At 32.7% G+C, this 11,342-nt stretch overlaps 1 protein-coding gene across 1 annotated transcript; it reads right to left on the bottom strand.

Moving 5' to 3' along the window:
• Nucleotides 1-5,771: 5,771 nt before the first annotated feature.
• Nucleotides 5,772-9,638, bottom strand: LOC139093782 (MATH and LRR domain-containing protein PFE0570w-like). Its single transcript, XM_070644609.1, has 2 exons — nt 9,344-9,638; nt 5,772-6,642 (listed from the first exon to the last, which is right to left on the bottom strand). The coding sequence occupies exons 1-2, from the start codon at nt 9,418-9,420 to the stop codon at nt 5,772-5,774; spliced, it is 948 nt and encodes a 315-aa protein (XP_070500710.1). The 5' UTR covers nt 9,421-9,638.
• Nucleotides 9,639-11,342: the final 1,704 nt, after the last annotated feature.

The following is an 11,342-nucleotide window of genomic DNA, read 5'->3' as shown; positions in this document are numbered from 1 at the left end:
CAATTTCCACTCTTTAATTGCTTCATTTAAGACAAGAAAGAAACATAAAACAGAAGCCGATACCGTGTTCATTGATGCTCTTATGCATAACATAATCCATATGCTCATAGAATCATATCACATTACGTATATCCACATATGTTACGCAAAAAAACAATAATATTGTATGATTTTGAAAGGGAAATGCACTTTACAAACTGCAATATGAGATATAACAGCTGTAAGGAAAGTAATCAACAGTTGTTTTCCGAAGATTAAGATTACATTTCCATCCAATTTTCTTTCTACAAATTATAAATCTGATGTGTTGGCCTACAGCGAGTGCAGATTGTGGTTTATGATTGCTGTTAATTAGGATAATTGTGAAAATATGTGTAGCATAAATTGTGATTTTTCTGCAGAAGCGGAAGATCAAAAATTGCGCAATAGAAGTTAATTGAGTTGTTGATGCTGTTGTTTTTATTAAAAATTGTATTTTATCGAATTGTTTTTCACTGTTGGGGGCTTCTGGGATAATTTTGGATGATATAATACTTGGATTGGTTTCTTATGATGTCGTAGAGGAAGGAAGGATAATTATAGAACAGTATGGAAGTAAAGAGAACGTCCAATGACCGGCATATGACTTGATTTTTTGAAAAGCCAGACGTCTCGACATGCTTTGACTAATTTAAGGTTATGATGTATCTCTTGGGACATGACTGTTGATTCTCTTCAAAATCTACAAATTTTCGTGCTTTTTTCAGAAGCTGGTTACTGATTCTCATTCTATAACTCATCAAAATATACCATTAGACATCAAAGGCCCCTAACAGGTAAAGGACATACTTCTATGATACAAAAATACGGTACGGTACCTAAAAAAGGTCTCTTTGGCTCTTAAGAGACAATTAAACACCATCAGATTCAACAAATCCATATCAAATTCCACCCAAAATCTCAAAAATGCTCACAACCATCAACACTAAATGAAAAAGAAAATCACCTGAAATATGAGCAAGAGAAACAGCAGCTGCAGCAGCAATAACAAACAACTCCAACTCTCTTAATAACTCCTTCGAAGCTCTTCATGCTCAAGTGCCTCTAAAGCTCTATAATGTTCATATTTCGTGATCTACGAGAGTATTGTTCATACTGTCAAGTCACTGTCTCATTTCTCCGCGAGTAATTTCTCTGACAATGTCTCTGACAATAATTTTCATTTCTCACAATCTCTGTATATTTTTTTGTGATTATTATAAAAGTCTGTGGCTTGAAGGAATTGTAAATTAAATTATCTTTATACTTCGTACCAACATCATCATTATTAGCAATAGCAGCAATTTGTGTGGCATTTTCAACAGTTTTAAAAAATTATTGATTGTGAATTTGAAGAAAATAAAAAAAGACATTAAAAAATGAAATATTTTGAGGTTTTTGCGGTAAGGAAGTGAAAAAATAAATTATGAAATATCCTATTGAGTTAAATGTGATTGATGTGCTTGATAGTTTTTGAAAATTTGTGGACAATAATTGGAATTTTGGAAGCAATTGTGATATAATATCCCAAAAATGTTGAGGAAGTAAATGATTTGGTTCACAGAATCAATGTTTTAGTGACATAATTGATTTTGTAAATGAAAATTGATCCTAGATAAGCTTTAATTGAATTTAGTTTACTTAACAGCTCAAAGTGACACTAGAGATCAACTCAAAAATATGCAAAATGAATCGGAATCCGAATTTGTATTTGAAAATCCGACAACTTCGTTAAAGGAACAATTATTTGAGATAATGTCAATTGTATGTTGTGCTAATCAATATTCCGAATAGTAGACGACGTAGAAAATGTATATTTGTCCCGACTTTGCTCTGACTTGAAGCCAGATTCATTAAAATCGAACCACAGATCAGATTTTTCTCGATCTTAATTGGATTTTCCACCTTTTCGCTGTCTTGTGCTTTCCGGGTTGGATATACAAATTATGTTTATCATACTGTTCCGAGCGAAGCAAAATTGACTAAGCTCTGTGAAGCATAACAATTCATTTAAATTGTAGCCAATTGCAACTAAATGTTACTTTGTGACATTTAGTCGAATTCATGTACTTAAATAATTACTTAATTCGATGTCTGGACAGATCCAATATCGTGATCCATAGTCTGTCTCAGATGACGTCTTAAGCTGGTTCTTTCGCTAGCTTCCGTCTACCAATTACCAATTCCATTACTGCTGTCAAATCCACCAATTTTATTCAATTAAATATCCAAAATTTCTCATAAAATCCTTTTTCCTTTCATTTTAGTTCTTAATAATTTTCATCACAACTGCAAGATGTGGAAAATCTCACAAGCGAGTTGTCATCCACGTGCCAATGAAGGTCAAGCATCTCCATCACACACACACAGTCTACAAGCCTGTCCATCATACACTTCCAGTTGTTGAACCTCATGAAGAATGGGAAAGTCCAGGAGATGAATATCATTTTGGAAATGGAAGGATGTTGGAGTCATTGCTGAATGATTGGAAGCAACCACAATATACATATCAACATAGTGAGGAGGACGATAAGGATCAGCATTATCAAAATTTTGAAAAATATTTGAAAAAAATCTCAAAAACTAAGCAAAAATTGTTGAATAATAAGCATGCAGGATGGAATGGAAAGCAAAACAGCTACAAAATAGCACAAGAATATTTGTCAAATTTAAAGAAACATCCACAGCCAGAATTTGATGACTATGACGATAGATATGCTCCATACGATGATGAGGAAGATGAAAGAAGAAAGCGAAAGTAAAGTCAGTCGTGTTAATTATTTTAATTTAATTTTTGGGCGGGAAAATATGATTTAATTAATATTATTATTTTAAAAAACAGTACAATATTTTAATTTGAAAATGAAAGTGGAAAAAATTGTTATTTTATGTTATTATTTATTATTATTTTTATTCGCAAAGAATTGACATCGCAAGCTAAATTACAGGAAGAGATTAACTTCATTAATCCAATAATGACACCTCTTGTTACATTCATTATCACGTACTATTCTTGTAAATACTTATTACGTTAATAAAAAGTTATGAAATTAAAGATTTTTGTTGTTTATGTTTTGTTAAGCGCCGTAAGTCACGTTTTTGCATTTTTAATTGAGTTATTATTTCTATTTTATTGCGTTTTAGGAGAAATTATTTGATTGGATAATTGTGTTAAAATTATTGAGTGGTAATTGGTAAGTATTTATGAGTTTTAAGTAGATTGACTAATGAATGTGGGAATTAGATTGAAAATTTGTTGTGGGACACATGAAATCAAGATTACAGGTTGTACAGATCAGTTACTGGCTCTATCGCTGGCTTCCACTTGCCAATTTCCGATACCAAGTGATTAAATCTTGTCAAATCAAATAGATTTTTGGAAACTGCATAAGGACATGATATGTCAGTGTGATTTTAAGTTCAGGCTACTCATTAGACAACTAAAGACCAGCTTTAGAATTCAAGAATTTAGGAAAACTTGATCAATTCCTGATTTGTCATTGACTTGTACCATTCAAGACAGTGCATCGGAATAATGATAGAGATCTGTCAGGTTCTGGTCAGTTATAATCTCTTGTGTTGAACAATTATCAGCAACAAAACACCCTTTTGGAGCTATGGATTTACTAGATCTGATCAGCAAATGATATTTTTTAGAATGATCAAAGGAAAGTGTCTTATCAAGGGTCAGACACTCCAAAAGTACAGTGCTGTACTTACTGTACTTGTTGAATATATATGAAAATACAGTAAGTACAGTACTGTACCACTGGAGTGTCTGACCCTTGTGTCTTATAAGGTTGTATGTGGACTCTATCTTAAGGAAACTAAAGAAGATCATTTAGATAATGAATGATAAGGCTACTTATGCAATATCAAATACAAACCTTGCGTAATACTGTAACAAAACTTAATCTTTGTGCGGATAATCTCAGTAATTAATGTAATGTTATCTTTCCGGAGTATCGTTAAGCATAAAAGTTATTAATTAAGTTCATTAAGAGACTTTTCAGTTGTGGAATAATGATTTGTATCTGATGTTGATGACACATTACATCGGAAATACATTATTTATTGTGTAGCTTATGCATAAAGATTACATGATTCATAATGATTCCAATTCCAACCCCCAGTAATCAGATAACATAATTAAGAGTTAGTTTTATGTGAATTAATAGTCCAATTAAGTTCATATAGACTAGAAACTAGCTTACTTGAAGCCAGAGCTCAATTTTGTTTGGAGTCGAGTCAACTTCGAGTTCAATTTGAAGTTAATCTTCTGTTAAAGCTTGAAACTAACAGTCTGATTCCTAATGTACTTCATTGATAGCATGTCTATCGCCAGCATACTATATAAACCTGTTAACATCCAACAGTTCTTTATAAATCATTCCTCAATTCAAATCAAATCTATTTTGCAAACTAATCACCTAAAAATTCGTCACAGCCTAAAAAATAGACCGAAATTAATCTAAACGACAATATACTTAAATAGCCCATGGCACATTAACAGAACCAATTATCAGATAATAAAGATAACACTAGTTTGTGCTATAACGCCTATAAACAGATGCTCAAACAAATGTTTAGAAAATAAAAGTTGTTTTTATTATCATAATCACTTCCATTAGCTTCACGTTATTCGTTCAATAATTTAAAATTTAAATGGATCGGTAGCATCAAACAGACCTGATGTCTCCATCACTTTTCGGCTTTTTGATAATTTATGATACTTATCACCATTTGAAATGTCTAAACGATCTCATTAAAGACCTTAAGATGCTTCTTCTTTCGTTTTTTGATGCTTTGTTGTTGTTGCTGCTGCTGTCGGTTACAGAACAATTTCATCAACATTTCAAATGGATTTTCTCATCAGTTTCACTTTCTTCGACACATATATTACAATTAAATTAAGCATAGTCGACAAAGTAACTTAGAGTAACTAATAATGTTAAGGGCATGAATCTTAATTGACCGTGAATTTTCTTTACTTTCGTTGGTGCTCATGCATATGGATGAATGAAGTGATTAAATGCAGAGTTGGAATTGTGGGAATTTTGGTGTTTTTGTGAGTGTAGGCTTGAAGGGCACAAGGGGTCGCGAATAAAGCTAGAAATTGGCATGGATTTGGTATGGAATTGAATCAAAATGATGAAATCTAATAGATAGGCATCTGATGAACATTGAACCTTTGTTGTCGAGAACAAGATGATGAAAATAGACCTGTAATGATCAGTCTGATACATTAATATATGGTGTGCCTATCCCGAATAGCACAATTCGACTAATCGATCTAAACTTCGACCCCAACCCAGCGTGACTATGATTTAGTGTCAGATTTGCTTTGAATCAAGTACTATGTCACAGTCAAACCAGCCTGATGTTGGATTTTAGATCGATTACAACCCGATTTGCTCTATTGGAGTTTATGACTCAATACACAACAATTTGCTGTATTTCGATACTTTTTTTGGTTCAATTATGCGAAATTACTCTTCGTAGAATGATGAGTTTCTAATGAATCCTAGTACCAACCAGCATGAAGCGACAAATTTCATTTATCGGAACAATTCAGTATCTAGCATCTATTACTAAAGAGACACATCCAGTAAAGTGTGAATGGAACAATTCAAGTCACAATTCCCAACTCTGTAACACAAAATAAGCATTTAAAATTCAACATAATTAAGTAACCATAATACAGCAAGTCAACATTCAATTGTACGCAATGTAAAACTTAAAATTAAAACTTTTTATTGTCCTTTTCTTTTTTGTAATAAATTTTTGGTCTGCTGCTTTCTACTATAATTAATATCAGCTAAAAGTTTCGACTTATCAGCTATATTTTTATTAAATTTTTTCGACATAAGTCCGGAATAGATATCATCTTGCCTGCTCACCTCTGCATTTTTCGGCAATGTACTGTAATAAGCTGGATTAAGTGACGTTGGATCAACATTCAAAAATTGTTGATGAACATTCGATTCAACATCCACATTCGATGTTCCATAAACCTGAAATTTTTTCGAGTCATCATGCGGATTCCGTTGTGATGGCCTAATTGGACGATTGCTCGATTTACGTGTGGGAAAATTTGCGTAGACTTTGTCAGAATTTGAGGAATCATAGTCTTGATTATAATTGTGATTTCTGTGCTTTTTCTTCTCTTTTCGACTGCTTAGTGCTGATGAATTTGCTTTGTTTGCTTTATGCTTCTTATACAAATCTTCTTCATAATTTATGTCTTGTTCCTCATCTTCAATATGCTCGTCATATTCTTGATTATTTACATTTTCATCGTCATCATCATCATCCGGCTGATATTGTTGCTGTAATCGTCTACGCTTCTCAACAGCTTTTCTCTGCTGTTCATGACGCCACTTCTTGAAATCCTCTTCATCGATTCTAAACTCACTTTGATGTTTTTTACCAGTATTAAGTAGTGGCTGTGGATATCCGCCGTTAATCAATCCAATATTCGGGTCATTACGTGCATGCAAATATGAAATGGAATGTTCGGGAATCTCAGTGTGAACGACCTTTGGATGAAATACGTGAACATATTTAGTCTTTATATGTTTATGTTTATGAATTATATCCGGCACATGGATTTTTAGATGAACACTAAAAAAAGAGATTGAGAAGAAAATTGAGAAATTAGTTAAATGTAGGTGAAATTATGATTGTATTGAAGGTGTTGAGGATGGATGAGGCGCATATTTGATGGTCAATGTCAAGTGTTGAGATGGAAATTTGATTGTTTTGATGGATGGTGATTCAACTGACCCAGCAGTTAAAAGTAATATTATAGGACAGTCGGGATGTGACTGCATACGTCATTGTGTAAAAATGCACAAAATTCTATTTAAAGAGATGCCAAATTTGATACTGGATGCCGTCAAACTGGTGATTCAGCCCTGTGGTCCTGTAGACCAAGATGCATTACCTTTAATGAGGTCCTGTGCACAATTCATCTCTTAATGAGAAGCAGAGGCTGTCAAGAAGTCGATTTTTATGTCGCGTAATAAGTAAACGACCCTTAATTAGTATCTAAGACCTCAAACTCCTTGCAAATCCCTCACAAAAGCAACCACAGCTATGAACTACCCAACAGAACAAACTGCATCAATATTACCTCACTCATATTCGCAAAAAATCTGCCTGCTTCATAATTAATCCGAATTTATTACTCTTATTGACCCACTAATATCCAATGAAGCGCACGTGAGATAAAGCATAAAAATTTTAAAATTTTGAGAGCTATTGTGACGCTAGAAATTTCATTAAACTGAAAATCCACAAGAAGAAAATATTTTCACTGATCGGAATGGGCAATAGCTCATTACATCCACAACGTTCACAAACAATAAAATTGCTTTAACTTTAACTAATCTTCTTTTGACTGTTTTTCCAATGAATGGATGGCTTTTTCTTCACTTTATTATGCTGTAATCATCTCTACGTCTATTTTCGATGACCTTATTTTTGGTCTAAACAATTTGACTCTCAAATTATCTCCGGATTTCACTTGCTTCTTACTGTTGACCATGATTTTGGCTTCTCTTGTTGTGACTTTTCGGGTAATTCAAGCCAAAATGTTATCATGGAGGTGTACTTTTGTGATTTTGGAGAAATTTATTGTGACTATGGCTTATTAATGCATTCATTTATTATTGTCTAATAGAAGACATTATGGCTAATTTGATCTTTAAATTGTTATCATTTGTTAAAATATCTCTACATTGATCAGCTGTTAAATGAGGTGTTTTTATGGAAACAGCTATTATGTTGAGTTTATGGACAGTCAATATACATATTTGTGGATATTAATCTTTGGATCAGTGCTGTACAAACTTTTTGCGTTATAGTACAACTTCATGGTACGCCCTGACCAATGCCAAACATGACATACCGTTCATGGCAATTAAGAATGTTCACTGACGCAATATTGTACCGCGACACACAGTTTAAACAACACTGCTTTAGTTCATTTGTTTTGAAACTTCGAGAAAACTCCATGCTTCTACTTTCGATCATCAACTCATTATTATTGTTAAAATTTGGAATTGTTTAAATACATTGCAACTGATATCCGGAACTGTCAAAGTAATTAGTCTGGTAGGTATACAGAAAATGATGTATTGTTGACTTGTGAATGAATGTGTGAATGTGATGAATTGACTTAAGTATCGATCAATTTTAAAGCAGTAAGGAGATGTGCATGATTTTTGTAATAACCTAGGCTCCAAGTCAGAGCATGGTTCCAGTAAGTAAATAAATAAGAGATGAGCATCGTAGCAGTAAATAGATGCGCAGCATTGATAACCATACGTGATGATGGCTACGTGACTCGCTATTTTGGCCCATTTTTAAGGCGAAAAATGAAATTTGCTTAATTTTGTTTACAAACAACTGACTTAATTCGTTTGTTTTTATTCAATAAACACGATTTCATTTAAATTGGTCCAATTTAATCAACTTAAGTAGCATCAACAATTTGAGCATTTAAGTTTCTCAAAACAATTTGATTTCAATTTAATTGTGGACTTCCTCATTTGATTTTCACAAATTTTGTAAAGAATTATTTTCTAGAAATATGCCATTTCTCTGAAATAGACCACAAAAATCAATATCCAACATAAATCTAACGGAAAGCATTATAATTTCAATTTGGTAAATTCACTGTTGCTTGTAAGTAAGCTTGAATTTTGAATGACCAAGACTTGAATCTTTTTAAAAATTCTAATGAACATTAAATGAATCAGATATGACACTTGATAAGAATGATTAATGCATTTAAGACTTTTTTCTATTTGTAGAGCGACTACTATAACTTTTATGCTGCATTGTGTTGAAATTGTGCATGTTAAGTCAGTGTTTTGACTATTTATTCTATGTAAAATTGATAAATGCCTAGTTTGGTAGCTTTAATAAACTTCAACGTCTGTATTTAGCTATGAAACATTTAAAAATGCCAAAATAACTAGAAATTTAGTGATTTTGACTCATTGCTTGAACTTTTGACTAAATCAAGTCATTCTTGTATCCACAAAATTGCACACAATATTCAATAAGGATTATTCAATTTGAAAATGTCCACACTGAATCTCAATAATCTCCAAAAAAAATTCACATTCTAATCATCAACAACACAATTTCTTCTGCAACAAACTTCTCAATATCCAAAGTAATTCCATCCATAGACACCCCATCAATCCCATCTCTTAAACTCCTTATATTTGTTTCTAATTTCATCTCAAATGCCTCATGTAGTTTATTATAAATTATAATCAATTTGACATAAACCAAAAAAATATTCACTCACTGATCAGTTCTTCCACATTCCATAGGTGCAAACAAGAATATTCCGACAATAACTTGAAACAATTCATTTAATCTCATGATGTTCTATGTATATATATATTTTTTTATTATATTTTCTCTTCTTATTCTTATCCCGAAAACAAAAGAATCTTTATTTATTTCTCGTTCCTTTTTAATGTTTTTTCTCTTTCACTTAGAAATGGAATTTTAATCTTTTTCAGAATATTCACTTTTCAATTTATCAACTCAGAAGGCAAAAAACCTGCTTTACAGACTCTTATTTTCTTTATCTCACATCAGCGACTTATACGCTACAACTTGCTGTAACCAAATGATTTTGAGTGAGTTTAAGATTTTCAGTTTTATATCAAATCATAAGAAATGCTACAACGAATGCAGAAGAGACACAAAACACAAAAAAATACTTTTTTTCTATGTGTAAGCCTTTTGAATGCGGCAGTAGAAAATGTAACAACGGAGAAGAGAGTGAGAAGAAAAGACGAAATAAAGACAGACCACAAGCATGAAAACGAAACTGATACTGTATATTATCGTTCGTATCATGACTTTAACAGGAAAACCCTATGAATGAAGAAAAATTTTGCATTTGTTAAGCAACTATTAGACCAAATCGATGTTTATTGATGGAAGCAGAAGCAATATTGCAAGAACTATATTTTATTCATGCATTATGAAATAGTCTATAGTAAACAATTTTTCCGTTATTGAAGCTTCCGTCTGGAAATAGCAGTAAATCTATCAATTTCCAATAACTTAATTAATAATAGTATTAATGTGTTGAAAACCTAGCAAAAGTAATAATAGTGCTTTGATGGCTCACTTCATAAGGCGAGGATCACTAAAGCTGGTTGTTCAATCCAGTGGCAGGTATCTTAACCTACACGAGATATCTTACTCGAGACTGTACTCGGATAGACAAGGCTTTCCTTTGCTTTGCTATTCTATCCTATCCAAGGTCCCCTTAAGCTGAAGGAAGAGTAGGGTAAGTGGAGTATGCTAAAATATTCCTGCCTATCCGTATAAGGCCAGAGGTAGGGTAGAATGACACATCTCGAAAAGGTTAGGAAACTGACTCCAGCTTTAGTCATGACCTACGTTTCCATGAGTTCAAATGTCATCGGTCTTTTTACGCCAACAAATCCTATCTTAGAGATCCTTGGGTGAAGGAGGAGTAGGGTAGAGTGGGTACGCTAAAATGTCGCTGCCTGTCCGTGTAAGGTAGGGTATATTATTCCGGGTAGAGTGAGGTAGCATATCTTGCCCTGAGGTTAGGTAACCAGCATTTACATCAGACAAAACCCATGTTGGAATGAGGTCAAATTTTCCGCTAATCCTACGCCTTGTTCCTACATCAAATTTAGTTAGAATGAGGAAAAGTACGGACATCTTTAAATAAAATTGTGGGTTCTTATTAAACAGACTATGATGCACTGCTATTAATTCCATATGCAATTGATTACTTCATGCACAAAAAAAACAACAAAGCCATCAAGAAAGTTGCAACAAAACGTTTTGTGGTATCAAATATTATTTTATTCTATTATCTCAGCAGTTCCGCAAAATTAATATCATGTAAACGGTAGCATGATTCACAATATTGTGTAACATGAATAAATAACTATTATGATATACTTAGTCATAACATAATTGTGATGCCTGAGAGCACATTTCAACACATGATAAGAAATTTAATAATCTTTCAACCATTAACAGTTCAATAACCATTAACAAGATAATCTTTTGTTTAATTTCGTAAGGATTTATGCGATTAAAAGCCAATAATTTATTTTGGGTATGTGAGAAACTTTCACAAAAAGAAGGGAAGGGAAAACAACAGCAAGTTTCATGTCGAACGTAAACCATCAATTTTCGATATGTTCGCCAAATTCCGAAAAAATAATCAAGAAGCCAGAAAAGCATGAAAATTTTCGATATATATGTGAAAAACTTTCATTTTCATCCGTGTGTAGAGCTTGAGT

The sequence above is a fragment of the Chironomus tepperi genome, unplaced genomic scaffold, assembly GCF_022539635.2.
Source record: "Chironomus tepperi strain 1889 unplaced genomic scaffold, CSIRO-AGI_Ctep_v1 contig_337, whole genome shotgun sequence".
Lineage (NCBI taxonomy): Eukaryota > Metazoa > Arthropoda > Insecta > Diptera > Chironomidae > Chironomus > Chironomus tepperi.
This window is presented reverse-complemented; position numbering and strand designations above follow the sequence as displayed.